Genomic DNA, 15,160 nt, shown 5'->3' on the forward strand with positions numbered 1-15,160 from the left:
TATGCATCGTAATGCCTTTCTTCAATCGAAATACTCATTTATAGATTGTAATATACAAATTAATAAGTACATAGATAAATTCAATCTAAAAATAACCTTACTTGTGAAAACGCCGTTGCACAAGTATAGTTAAGTTGCATGCTCCAGGTGATGGGCTCCTGAAATAAATAAATAACTATGGCAACCCAGAAATAAGCGCCGTACTCGAGGTTAAGACAAATACGGTATAGCAAACATGACGTGCTCTTGTTTTTGTGAAGTCCGCTGGTCAGAATGGGACTCTTTATTGCAAAGTGACGAAAGCGAAAACTTATGAGAAGGTAAGAAAGCTTGTAGTTTAACGTTAGTAATGCTAATAGATTGCCGTGACAGTTGTGGGCCACCGTACAAAGAGGAGAATGTTTAATTTTCGTGGGTTTGAGGGCTATCGTGGGCGAAAGCTATCGACATTATTAGTAGAGAGGTATTGTTAAAAGTCTTATAACTTTGTGGCCGGTCTCCTCCTTCTAGGAAAATGGCTGTATCTAGATGTCTGGCAGCAGGATAGGATGTCCGGCAGTGTGATAGTTTTCGTGTCGATCTGCGCGAAGTATTCGATCTATGCAATAAACGATTTCACGCTCTTGAGTGCATCATGGGTAATCAGGGCAAGATGGAGAGAAATTCAAAGATTTATAAGGAAGTTCAAAACGACCAAAAGTTTTCATGATATGCAATTTTGGGTTTTTTATTTTCCATAACAGAAGATATGCGCTCAAAGGTGCGGCAGAATAAATTCGGAGCGAATGGCTATTGTATAAATTATTTTATTAAAAAGAGTTTCTGCCTTTCGTTTCCTGTAATTCCAAAGGCACAAAATTACAGAGAATGTATGGAGACAAAAAGAGCAATATTTAGGAATTCCAACGGATATCAAGTCCAGTTCATCTCAGTTGTGAACATGAACTTATTTGTGTGGTTTATGAAGGCGAAAGGCTTTAAAGTAGAGTCATATACGGTATTATATTTTGCTTTGAATTTCCATACAAACCTTTGAATTTCCCTCCATGATGCCCTGATTACCCATGATACAATCATGTCTTTGTTTAGACTGCTAGAAAGTTGTCAATTTTAGTTGTCAATTTGTTGAATCCATTTTTGTGACTATTGCCATCATCACTTGCTTCAGATAGGAAGGGACAAAACATAGACCCCTGGTTGATGGACCCCCCCCCCCCCCCCTCCCCCTTTTTTTGCTAAAAAATGCCCCAAACCTTGTTAATTAGCTTTTTAACCTTCACTTTGTGACAATGTTTAGATTGGGTAAGGATTAAGTGCATGATGAAACTGAACGGTGTCCCAGGATTTGAAATTTGATTTAATTTAATATACATGTATATGATTAATATTTATTTCAACAAAATAATAATGTCATTATCAGTTATATGTTGTTTCAGTTTTTCATTACTAAGAGTGATTTTATATTACCCAAAGACAAAAAAATAACGATATCATTTGTCATTGGTATTTTTTTGTTATTTTCTTGTTCATGTTGGGGCTGGCTTACTTTGGAGTCCACTGTTAGGTGCATCAGATGACCTTTTTTTGAATAATTAAAAAATGTTTGCTTGTTCTGGAAAAAGCCAATCAGTTTCATGTCAATGAAATTAAGATAAATTGGGAGCCAATGAAAATGTTGGAAGTCTGATATCCTTAGTACAGTTTTTAATAATTAAGAATAAATTTTTCTATGAATGCATGTTGGAAATGAGCTAATAGTAAATAGCCAACGAGGCACCTAGTGTCAAGTTAGCTATAAGCGGTATGAATAATTTTAGATTTTATTCATTGAATTCTGAATGTCTGGACCCTTGGACGAACCAATGATTGACAACTGATGATCATATTAGGTTATACAGCAAGGGGGACTTTTGTCTGATTGGTTGATAATTTACTTGTGCCCAGGCTTATTTGACACGCACGCGGGCGAAATAACAAACAAAATGGCACCCGAAGATGTCTCGTTCCATTGCTTGGTGCAGGAATTTTTTATAGCAACAGCATCATGTACACCTTTTTTTCTTTCGGAATAGCGGTATTTTGGTGGTGAAACTTCTTTACAGTCTTTCGCTCTTGCGTGATCGAATTTTCGTCAGTGGCTTCATGCACAATTGAGTTGGGTAGATTTCCGAGTAAATGTTGTCATAGATCGATTGAGTGGGAGTTCAGCCGAGACTGCCCTGTCAGTTGAAGTCTGCTAAGGTAAGATGAGTTCGCTATTCCTTTCGTTTTGTATATAATCTCAAGCTAAAATAAGTAAGCACAGCCTATTAAATGTTCTTTTAACAATTAATGTATTTTACTTTCCTTCTTGTCAACGGAAAAAACCTTATAAGAAATGCCAGTGTTATTAACGTCCACTTCTTCAGTGGTCAGTTCCTAAGTTTTAATTACCAGTTTAACCAGCAACTTGTGTGGTGGTTTTACTATAACACCATGGATTAAAATCAGGGGTTAGATTATAGGGGAACTGTAGGAAGCTGCACAGTAGGTAGTTAATGAAGTTGCATGCAAGCTATTGTTATTTCCTATTTTTCTGTGTTTTTAAAATTGGATTGTTTTTCAGAGAAATTTTCCTATATTTTTTTGTGCCCATGGCTGGAGAAAAAATGTTGTAAGCTTGTGCTTCATGTTGACAAAACAATTTTTTTGAACCTCGCAATGATGACTATAATTATGCATTTCCACTTAAATACTGCTATTTTGTTCCTACGTTTAGGCTAAAAGAAGCCTGATTTTCTTATTTTGTGACCCTTTTATCCACTTGACACCCTGTAAATAGCAATTTGTTGAAATTACCGTATACATTACGTGGAGGGAAATGCATGCATGCCAAAACACTGTAATATATACAGATGAACTGCTAATTCACATGAACTCTGAACTACATGTACCAAATATTTATCACTTGCTTTGTGCCAACAAGTCAACTTGAAATTAAAATAAAACTCAATATTTTATCTTCCAACCTCATCAGAAAGTAAATTCAACTTACTTTAGCTGGTCAATGCCTTGAGCAACTTTCAATGTTAAGATATTTGGGTATGTCACTATGTCAATTAACCATCACCTTTCTTGGCATCATCATATTCATTATATTTGTAACAAGTGTGTTACAGTGCGACGCGCCTTACCGTGGCCACCCAACAAACTTTCACATTTGACAACTACGTGTAAGTAAGTCAACTCAAACAACCCATTCAACGGTGTTCAACTTACAACCATGCGAACGTTGCAAGGAAGGGTGACTGTCAATCAAATTCGTACACCCTGATTGGCGTATAAGTTTTAAAAAACTTTGTTAGGTGGCCACGGTAAGGCGCGTCGCACTGTAACATCATAACTAACGTTAAGCATTATATCAGTGAACATTGTCTAACCCTTTGACACCCAAACCGGCCAGTATTTTATATGTCCCCATTGACCCTTTGACACCTAACTCGGCCTAAACTGGCCAGACTTAGTATTTTACTCTGTCTAACGCCAGACAGTTTTACTTGTCAACGGGGAACCCCGTGGGAGGCAATGGGCTAATCAATATCTATTATTCGCTTATTTACCCATATTCACTAAATGGCTGCATATCCACATGCAAAATCTTAAAAAGCCATAATGCAGGTAATCCTAGGGACTGGTTAGTGCAGTAGTTTCACTTTAAAAGCATTGTTTATTCCAGTCACAGGTTGTCTGTTAGCAAAAGCTGTATTTATATTTATCACACATTGTGGGGTAACTAAAAAGTTGTTAGAATCGTCAAATGACATTTCCCTAGGGCAGGTCAAAAACACAGGTCACATTTGACAGGTCATTGTTTTACAGACATTTGACAGTTGTCAACTTGAATGTATTCACATTATTGATTGCAGTCACAAATATGTCACCTAGTTATGTCATAATTATTATTTTAATTAAGCATTTCACACAATTTTTAGGTATGATGACTTCCAAAAAATCAACTTGTACTTTCTCGAGAATTCTTGTAAATAACATGACAAAATCTGTATAAACTACTTTAATGTTGAAATAATAATTCATGGGCAACCTGTGTAAATTTTGTAAATGGAGAGAGCCAATTGTTATCGTTCTTTGTCACAGTTAGTTATTAACTTGCACATATAAACCAAATTGGCTACCTCAATGTTGTACCCAATTCAAATCTCCTGGGGGTAAGAGTCTTTGTGTATTGTATTTGCATCGTGATGTAGCATTCACATTAAAATGATATGGAAATACCTGGAACATTTTAAGTAAATTTTACTTTTTAAGCCTCCAAAAGTTGTCTGTCCTCTGACTTTTTAAACTGTACATATAGATCCATAATTATGGGATGGCTTGGATTGTGAATCTCACATGGATCCTTTTGGAGTGCCTAGATCTCCCTTGGCTCAGGTAACACAATTTAACTGCCACATAATTATATATTTTTACTAAGAGAATAATTACAGGAAAGTGCTTCTTGTATTTGTTAGTGATTTTTAAAGTTCATTCACCGTTGTGCACCTCACTGAAAATGCTGCATTTGCAAAACAGGGTTTAACACCTGAAAATTCCCTTAGCAACAATGTTAAACTTACAGCTATGTTAGTCCCCTCTTAAAAATTTCTATCTCGCAACTGCAAACAAATGGTTGTTTGACATTGTGACCCACAAAGTTTCACGCCATAACTGATATATGTCTGCTTAGATGGCTCTGCTTCGAAAGTTATTTTGACTAACGGGTGCACTACTTAAATACATTTTGCTTTCACCAAATTAAGTTAGTCCTTGAAAATCTTTCGACCAAGCTGATCCCCATATCACGATTTAGCTATCGAGTTATAAACAGAAATGCAGAGACATTCAAGTTTTCAAGTGCAATCTCATTCCACTCCCGAACTGTCGTATTGACAAGAAATGCCAAAATAAGTTAACGGAAGGATCCACAAAATAATCATTTGGCTTGAATTAAATCTAAGGTTTGTAGGACTTGATGAGAACGTTACATTTTATAATGGATTTATAGTTTCTAAAAACTAGCAATGCCAGAAAGTGTGAGGCTATAATACTTAGCTCTTATTAACCGAGCGGGAGGTCTGTATGGGAGAATCTTGACCGAGGTCGTGAGTACAGACAGAGCGCAGTGAAGTTAATAAGATGTTTATTATATGGCAAACAAGAACAATTTAATTCGTTTAATGTAACTGGTTTTTACTAAGTGACGTTTTGCTTGCGAACGGCGATGAGTGGCGATGAGCTGAGCTTAATTCTGTCAAATTTTGCTTGTCATCATGCTGTTTGGCACTTCCATTATTAAATAGTGGTAGAAGAAAAGAGTGAATATTTTTGCATTTTAGTTTGCATCTTTTCACCGTGAAACATTTCCGGTCTAGATGCCGGTCTAGACCGCGGTTTTAGCCAATCAAATTCGTGAATTTTTTATTTCCCAGTCTACAACTACATTTATTAAAGTCCATCAAAGGGAGGGCCATCACCGATAGACTATAACAGAAACCGAAAATAACAAATGAAATGCTATGTACAATATATGAAAATATAAATACAACTAAAATAAATATGAGATAAAAAGGGAGAATCCCATTAAATATTTCTACTTATAGCCTCCTTAAAACTTCTAGAATTATCAATTTCTAACAAATGGTTTGGTAATAAGTTCCAATTTACAATAAAAAGAATTCCTATATGCTTCAATGTTGGGTTGTAGTTCAAAAAATTTGTCTAGAAGATTATGTCTTAATTGTCTTTTCTTTCTCTCGACGTACGCTGGGAGTTCCATGTCAACTTCCCCATGGATAACTTTGTGGAGTAGAGCAAGTCGAGATTCTTTTCTTCTATCCTGGAGAGAAGGCCAATCAAGCTCATTCAATTCCTGTTTTACGGTCCCAGCAATTCTTCACAAAACGTGCAGAGCGCCTTTGAACAGCCTCAATCTGTTTGATATGTTTCACTTTCCAAGGGTTCCAGACTGTGCTAGCATACTCCAGGTGGGGTCTCACAAGTGACTTATAAGATAGATCTTTGATTAATTCAGAACAATTTCCAAGGTTACGTCTAAGAAAGCCTAGGGTCTGGTTAGCTTTATTAACTTAGATATCAATGTGATGACCACAATCCAAGGTATTACTCAATTCCACACCAAGATACGGGTGACGCAAAACTGATTTTAAAGTTTGACCCATTAATTTGTAATCATAAGTAACTGGTTCAGTTTTCCTAGTAATAATATACACGAAAAAATTACTCAATTCTGATTGGCTGAGAAAGGAGTGCAGCTCTTCTGTAACACGAGTGCAAAATGTGTAACACGAGTGCAAACTTGTAACACGAGTGCAAATTACAAAGGCTTTCTGATTGGCTAAACACACAAAAGAAACCAACAAGAACCAATCAGATTAGAGCTGTTTCTATAGCAACATATTGGCGGAAATTTTAAGATAAGACGCGGAGGAAAATGGCCGGAGTTTTCAGCAAACAACGATTTGGTTTTGCGAGCGAAACAACGATTGAAGAGCTAAAAAATTTTTCCAAAAACCCAAATACAGTAAAGAGTACGTCTTTCTGGCTGAATGTATGGGAGACGTGGTGCAAACAGAAAAATATTGTCAACAAAATCGAGGAAAACGAGCCAGGAAAACTAAACAAGCTACTTGAATCATTCTACGCTGAAGTAAAAAACAAAAACGGTGACGACTACGAGCCAGACAGCTTAAAAGTGATGATAGCTGCACTTGATAGACATTTAAATGAGAAAGGATACAAGTTTTCCATCATAAGAGACAGGGAGTTCCACTCTTCCAAGCAAGTTTTAGAGGGGAAAGCTCGGCAACTTCGCCAATCCGGTATGGGCAAACGTCCAAATAAAGCCAGAAGTTTAACTGAGGAAGAAGAGGAGGTGCTGTGGGAGGGAGAAAAATTTGGCTCCAAAACTCCAGAAGCGCTTATTTCTTCTATGTGGTGGCTTTTGACGCAGTTTTTTGGTCTCCGCGGTCGTCAAGAGCACCACGCAATGAAAATGGAAGATTTTCAACTCTGCAAAAATGACGAAGGTATGGAGTTCGTGCAGTTTACCGAAGGTCCAACGAAGACCAGACAGGGCGGACTGCAGAGCAAGAACAGAGATTTTCAGCCACGAATGTTCTCTGTTGGAGGAGAAAGGTGTCCGGTTGCTCTCTTCAAGCAGTTTGTCGAGCGAAGACCACTTAACATGCGATGGTCAGGTCCTTTCTACCTCAGTATCAAAAGAAACCGAAGACTGAATGACAACATCTGGTTCAAAACTCAACCAATGGGCGTAAACACCATTAGCAACATGATGAAAACAACTGTGGCGGGTACTAGCCTTGAAGAAAGTCACAAAAAATTTACAAATCACAGTGCTAGAAAGACAACAGTGAGCAAGCTAAAGAAAGCAAACGTTGAACGCTCAGATATAGTGAAGGTCACAGGCCACCGAAGCGTACAATCCCTTGACGATTACGATGAAGCCGACGAGGAAGAACAACGACGACTCTCCAGTGCAATATCCAAACGGAATTATGAAAACCCCGGTGCTGAGAAAAAGCGAATGGCAGTTTCCGACATCACGACAACTGCGGCTCCACTCGCTCCGGTAAACACGAACATGCCAGTACCACACACATTGGCCGGCCCATCGATGACAGCGACGAAAGAAAACCAATTCCCACCATCACTTTCAGGTTTTCAAACTCAGAATTTCTCTGTAAATCCAACCATGATGAGGTCCCAGGAACAGACCATGATGAACACGTTCAACAACTGTCAAGTGTCTTTCATCATTGGCCGCTCGAAGCGAGCTCCTGAGATTTCAAAACGACAGCCCAGTTCTTGTAAACGCCGAGCGTTCATTATTGAGGATGATTCTGATTGAACGTTTACTTTTCCTAATTATTGTAAAGCGAGTTTTCTTTACATAAATTTAAAACGCTTGAAAGGTTTTAAATCAGTCCTCACACATTTCCAAGTTCTAATTTGAATGATTTTGAAAGTGTCGGTCTTGTAAGTTTGCATTTGACAAACGTTGTAATTTGTTTCAGCCAATCAGTTGAATGAACTAAAAAAAAAGCGCGCCCTGTCAAAATTTTTTTGTTGTAGTTATGTTTTTCGTGTATATTATTAATAAGCAATCACATGATTTTTCTCGTGCAATTTGGAATAAATAAGCACTTGTAAATTTTTCAAAGGCCACAAAGTGCACTCTCCCTACGGGCTCGTGCACTTTTGTTGGCCTTTGAAAAATTTACTCGTGCTTATTTATTCCAAATTGCACTCGAAATCATGTGATTACCTATACTTATTTGCATAACAGAGCATTTGTTAGGATTTAACTGCATTAACCATTTGTTAGCCCATTGCTCAACAGCATACAAATCAGACTGGAGTGAGTTTGCTGATCCAATATTTTCTATGACACTATAAAGAATAGTGTCATCAGCAAACAAACGTATTGAAGATGAGCAATTATCACCAATGTCATTTATATATAAAAGAAACATCAGTGGTTCGAGCACTGTTCCTTGGGGCACACCAGACGATACGTAAACAGAGTTGGAGGAGGTACCATTAACTACTGTAACAGTTTGTTCCCTGTCGGTTAACCAAGTTGAGAGCCAGTTCTTGAGGTTTCCCCGAATTCCATAATAATCAAGTTTATGAATTAACCTCTGATGAGGCACCACATCAAAAGCCTTTGAAAAGTCCATGATGATAAGATCAGTTTGTTGCCCACAATCAAGTGACCGGATATTTCCTCAATCTTTGTGATGAGTTGAGTTTCACAGGATGATGATGTTTAACCAAAATGTTTTCAGACTCTAAGTGGGCCATTACATCATGGAAGATGATGTGTTCAAGGATCTTACAGGGCACAGCTGTTAAAGAGATAGGACGGTAATTGGCAGGGAGATGCTTACTGCCTTTCTTAAAAACTGGAATAATATTTGCTTTCAGCCAGTCACTAGGTAATTTGCCAGACTCCAAAGATTGAGTATACAGAAACTGAAGAAAAGGAGCAATTACATCTGCAGTTTCCTTAAGGACCCGCCACGGAATAAGGTCGGGGCTGTTAGCCTTCCTGGGGTCAATATTGGCTAGTAATTTAACTATCCCTGGAACAGAGAACACTGTGGGTGAAATGTAAGGGTAATTGCTAGATCCAACAGTTGGCATATTCACAGTACTCTCATGTGTAAATACAGATTAAATTGTTGACTCAATAAGTTGGCTTTACCGATACTGTCAGTTATCTCAACTCCATTTTCTTTAAGAGGACCAATTCCAACATCATGTGACTTCTTGGATTTGATGTAGGACCAGAAACGTTTAGTTGGAACTGGTTTGTTGGTGGTGTAATCTTTAGAAAAAGAAAGCAGGTCAGCAACATATTCATCATGAGCAGTAGTGAGCTGACTCTTTATTTGTTTCCTAATGATTTTGAAGTTCCTCCAATCAGTTGCATTTCCGGTCCTTTTGGCTTTATTATACAATCTTTGTTTCTTTCTTATCATGCGTTTGATAGAATTGTTTAACCAAGGTAGACTCCACCTACTACTAAGTTTCTTTTGCGAAATGTGATCATTGATGACTGTAGTGATTGTTTCTTTGAAAAACTGATAATTTTCGTCAACAGATTTAGAGGGGGCCACCATAGAAAGACAGTTGTCAAAATATTTCTTTAGGTCATTCCTTACAGCACTCATGTTTCCTCTTTTGAACATATAGACACATCTGGGTGGTTTTTTAATGATTGTCGGCTTCAGGTTTACATCGAAAACAAACAGGTTATGGTCACTCATTCCACTTTCAACCTTAACATTGGTTACCATATCAGGTTTTGTGGTGAAAACAAGATCAAGAATATTATTACCTCTTGTTGGTTCATGAACATGTTGAGACAAGGAATGATCGTTGACAATATCCAATAGTTAATTGTTGATCTCATTACCATACATGTATGTTGGATTTGACTGAATCAAACTATAAATCTTTGGAGTATGTGAGGATTGTCACTCTTTGGCAAGGTTACTATCATTAAAACCTTTCTGATTCCAAAAATGTTATATGTATCGTCTATTATTGAAACACCTTATGATATATTACGGAGGATGGAAACGATGATTTACAAATTTTTGTGAAAGGGTCCAGATAAAGTTACAAGGAATTTAGTGATAAATACGTCAGAACAGGGAGGTTTGAATTTAACTGACATTGAGACGCAGATCAAAGCTTTGAGGTTATTTCAGGAGGTCCTTTTTCAACATGAGTCGTGTAGAAAATATAATTTGGAACAATAAAGAGATTAAGATAAATAATAAAACTGTTTTTTACGCAACAAGGAAGAAAGAGAGTTATCAGCTATGCCAGCAAGAGTCTGAGTGAGGTGGAAAAACGGTATTCTCAAACCAAGAAAGAGGCGTTGGCAGTTGTTTGGGCGTGCGAACGTTTCCACGTGTACCTGTACGGCATTGAATTTGAACTGTATACAGATCACAAACCATTGGAGACAATATACTTAAACAAATCAAAGCCTTGTGCCAGAATTGAGCGGTGGATTCTGAGGCTACAACCTTAAAGTTTCAAAGTAAAATACCTGCCAGGAGAGCAGAACATTGCAGATTCGCTATCATGCTTACTACAAGAAGAGAACCCAGCAGGTTCAACAGTAGCGCACAAAGTATCAGATGAATTTGTCAGATTTGTGGCAGTAACCTCCACTCCACGTGCAGTGACGACACGCGAGATTGCAGAAGCGTCAGCAGAAGATGAAAGACTAAGTGAGTGGCGGAATTGTATAGCGAGAGGAACCTGGAAGAAAGACCAGCTTAAGCAGTACATACCTGTAGCCAGTGAACTGTGTGTGATTGGCAAGCTAATCCTCCGTGGTACCAGAATCGTAATACCCAGCAAGTTGAGATCCCGAGTTCTTACGTTAGCACTGGAAGGACATCCTGGTATTGTTAGTATGAAGAAGAGGTTGCGATCAAAAGTATGGTGGCCCAGGATTGACAAAGAGGCTGAAAAAAAATTTTGCAAAACGTGTTTTGGGTGCCAGCTAGTGAGCAGTCCTGCCCACCCTGAACCCATCAAGTCGACCCCCTTCCCACAAGGTCCTTGGCAAGACTTGGCCTTGGACTTGCTAGGTCCTTTACCGTTAGGTGACTCTGTGTTGGTCGTAGTAGATTCTTTCAGCAGATATTATGAAATTGAGATTATGCGTTCCACTACATCTGAGAAAATCATTGAGAGTCTGGAGAGGATCTTCATGATCCATGGGTTACCACTATCAATAACCAGTGACAACGGTCTGCAGTTTGTTTCAAGTGAGTTTGAGAAGTATTTGGAAGACTGTGGTATTGAACACAGGAAGACCACGCCATTATGGCCCCAAGCGAATGGAGAAGTGGAAAGGCAGAACCGATCTCTGTTGAAAAGAATGCGGATTGCACAAGCTGAGGGAAAACAGTGGCAGGAAGAAGTTTGCAAATATCTGATAGCATACAGATCGACTCCTCACACCACCGCCGGAGTGAGTCCAGCTGAACTCCTGTAAAAAAGGAAAATCCGAACCAAGTTACCTGAATTCCACAAAGATAATGTAGCAAGTGAAGTGCGAGACAGAGACGGCAAAATGAAAGCAAAGGCTAAGTTATATGCAGATGCAGAGTATTCAGATCTGGTTCCAGATGACAAAGTCCTGGTAAAACAAGAGCGGCAAAACAAGTTGTCGACACCATTTGCACCAGAACTGTATGACGTTGTAAGCAGAAATGACAGCAGCATTGTTATCAAGTCTCCTGAAGGTGTTCAGTATGAAAGGAATAAAGCCCACCTTAAAAAGTATGAGACTGAAGCTGTTGATCCTCCTGCTGGAGAAAATGCTGTCGAAGTGGGACCAGACCCTACAGACCTTAAGATGGATTGTGGAAAAGCAAAGTTTGCTGCACCCACAAGACCTGTTCGTCATAAGAAGCTGCCGGAGAAGTTTAAAGACTTTGATATGACTTGATTTATTAGAACTGTTCGTGTTTAGCTAGGACATCGTTGAGTCATTTTCCTTTCTTTACTAGTAACCGTAAATTGCATTTATCCAGGCAGAGTCAAAGTTTTCATTATCTATGCAATTACTAAGTTTGCTCTGATTTGTTCTTGTGGTTGTTAAGTATTTTTGTTTCCCATGTAGAGATGAGGGGACTGGAACCTAGATTAAGCAAGTACTTAACAGTAAAATATATAATAATAAAAACAGAAAAGATTAATAAAGCATCAGCTTTTCACTTCCGACGTTGACGTTGAAAGCTGGCTCAAGTTCTTGAATATATAAGGTCTCGTTTATTTTACAATGATAGTCTGTTTTGCCTTTCGCTAAAATATCAAAATGATCCCTCTTGATGTTATGTCCAGTGACCTTGACGTGGTCAGCGATGGCTGAAGTATTGTCATTTTTAGCTAGGGCCTTAAAATGTTCGGTTTTTCTATCGTGAAACCGCCGTTTAGTTTTACCAATGTAAAAACCATTACAATCCCAACAATTTGCTCTGTAAATAACTCTGGATTGTTGTGAACTATTAATACGGTCCTTGTAAGGAAAGAAAGATTTTATACATCGAGTGCTCTGAAAAACAATCTTAAGGTTAACACAAGAGTAGAATTTGTACACACAATATTTCAGGCGTTTAGCGACTTGGTTGCTTTTCAAACCTAAGTAGGGAAGTAGGATAACAATATCTTTCTTAGGAACTGTAGACAGTGGGTTGCTATGCTGATGTTGTACAAAATAAACCTCATCCGCTCCCTCACTTATCGCTACTACTGTCTTTTTTCATCTGGCTCCTTGCTACAATCTGCCCTCAGTGATCTTCGAAAACTCCTTCTTCAGAACGGCTACCCACAAGGCATAATCAACTATCATATCAACGATGTTTTAAACAAAAACAGACAACATCAGCTTTCAACGTCAACGTCGGAAGTGAAAAGCTGATGCTTTATTAATCTTTTCTGTTTTTATTATTATATATTTTACTAAAATTTGGTTTTATCAACGGAGTTGACAATGTGCATTGGCCCCCGTACAGAGATTCTAAAAGCTGACGTTTCGAGCGTTAGCGCTTCGTCAGAGCGAATCGAGGAATTATGGGTTACTTGCAGTTTTTATCATAGAGTAGGAGCTACGCTATTGGTGGTAACATGGCAACGTGAAAAATAGGAATATATTAGTTAAATGAAAAGCGTTCATTAATACCGTGAGGATTAAGGGTGCCGATTTGAAAGATGAATTTTTGTTCCAGATTCTTGCGGTTTTCTGTCGTACCTAGATGTAGGGAAAGGCCGCAGATAGCCATGTGTTTTTTGGAGTGGTTAGGCAGATTAAAATGGCGAGCGACTGGCTTAGATGCATCCTTGTCATTCTTCTCAACATCGCGAAGGTGTTCACGGAATCGGTCACCTAGTCGTCTACCTGTCTCGCCAATGTATAATTTATTGCATAACGTACAGGTTATGCAATAAATGACATTTGCGGAGATACATGTGAAACGATCGGTGATCTTAACAGATCGCTTAGGTCCCGATATCTCGCTAGTAAACTGCACGTAACCCATAATTCCTCGATTCGCTCTGACGAAGGGCTAATGCTCGAAACGTCAGCTTTTAGAATCCCTGTACGGTGGCCAATTCACATTGTCAACTCCGTTGATAAAACCAAATTTTTGTATACTACTTCCCCACCGACGCAGCACCACAGTTTCTTTAGAAACTACCCCCTTCATTCATTTATATATTTTACTGTTAAGTATTTGCTTAATCTAGGTTCCAGTCCCCTCATCCGCTTTGTTATATATAAATAGCTGTTTAAATTTCAACAGTTACTTTTGAAAATGTATGTAGAGCACATACGAAACGTTAAGTCATAATCAAAATGAACAAGTTTAATATGTTTATCACTGCTGTTTGTGTCTTATTTTTAATCAAACTACGATGGCCCAAGAACAAAAGTAGTGTAGAGTCTCCAAGAAGTCTTCATGTACAGAGTATGATAACACTATGTTCAATTACCACTCTATTACATCTATTTAGAAGTCACACAATAATTATTTAATCGCTAAAAAACAGGATTTTAGTCATAACCAGTATTTTATTGATCAAGCTGGGAACGGAAGTTGCAAAGTTTGCCACACAATGGCTTTCTTTTTCTTTCATTTTCCTGCAATTTGATTGGTTACCTTAAACAAACCTTAAAATCTGATTGGTTGTTTTGTTTTAAAGTTTCTTTCTCATTGGCTGGGGAAATGGAACAATTGTAGAGCAGAACATAGTGCGATTTGGGAATAAATCGCACTGCTGAGAGCCAATCAGATTGCAAGGATAACCAGTGGTTTCTAAATGGATGTCATAAATAAACCTCCATACATTGTTTTATTTGGTGTCTCATACATGTACATTGTACATTGACTTTCAACTTTCAACAGTCCTGCAATTTCAAAGCAATCAGAAATGTACTTTGCAATTATTTTTTGTAGCTGTGCATTTTTAGTAGAAGGGTCGAACAAAACTTTATCTTTTGTGGGCATTTTCACTATGGGAATTTTGAACTGATTGTGTAAGCATTCAAACAGTGAACTTCTTAGGACAAGAAACTAAGAATTGTTGCTCATCTTCCATTTTCTTTTTACATAAAGGCAGATCCATTCTTTGGGTTTTCTATAATATGGTCTTGCATAACACCTTGTTTCTATTTCCAGCCTGTGATTACTAAGTGGTAGTTTTGTGAATGTGGCTGTGCGCCTGAAGTTGGTCACGTGGTGAAGACATTCCTTGTATCTGTAATTATCTTTTTCTAAACTTTTTGGCAGATGTACATTTTACTCCTTTGATTAAGGTCTTTCCTCGTGTCATTACGGTATCTACGTGTACCTCGCCAAACCACTCAGTATCTTAACATCTTTGTTTAATTGCAATACAATACTATTTTTCTTTATTGACACTCCTCTTTCGGGGCTTTTCAGTGACAATATACTAATTACAAATAAATATAAAACAAATAGATAAGAAAATCAGGTACAATTTAAAAGGTCCTAATTAAAAGAAGATGCATAAAATGAGTGCTGGAAAT

General features: G+C 38.0%; 1 protein-coding gene across 3 annotated transcripts in view; it reads left to right on the plus strand.

The window, feature by feature from the left end:
• Positions 1-263: 263 nt before the first annotated feature.
• LOC138023887 (zinc finger protein 345-like) overlaps positions 264-15,160 on the plus strand; it is a 38,017-nt gene continuing 23,120 nt past the window's right edge. Inside the window, exons 1-2 of one of the 3 annotated variants that reach the window (XM_068870969.1) lie at positions 264-320; positions 4,352-4,428. In XM_068870969.1, coding sequence (XP_068727070.1) covers positions 4,390-4,428 — 39 coding nt within the window. In that variant the 5' untranslated portion in view covers positions 264-320; positions 4,352-4,389. Of the gene's footprint in view, positions 321-4,351; positions 4,429-5,888; positions 6,021-15,160 lie in introns of those variants that run through there. The other 2 variants (XR_011126831.1, XM_068870968.1) reach the window with 2 other exon arrangements.

Source organism: Montipora capricornis, chromosome 11 (genome assembly GCF_036669925.1).
Source record: "Montipora capricornis isolate CH-2021 chromosome 11, ASM3666992v2, whole genome shotgun sequence".
NCBI classification, from domain to species: domain Eukaryota; kingdom Metazoa; phylum Cnidaria; class Anthozoa; order Scleractinia; family Acroporidae; genus Montipora; species Montipora capricornis.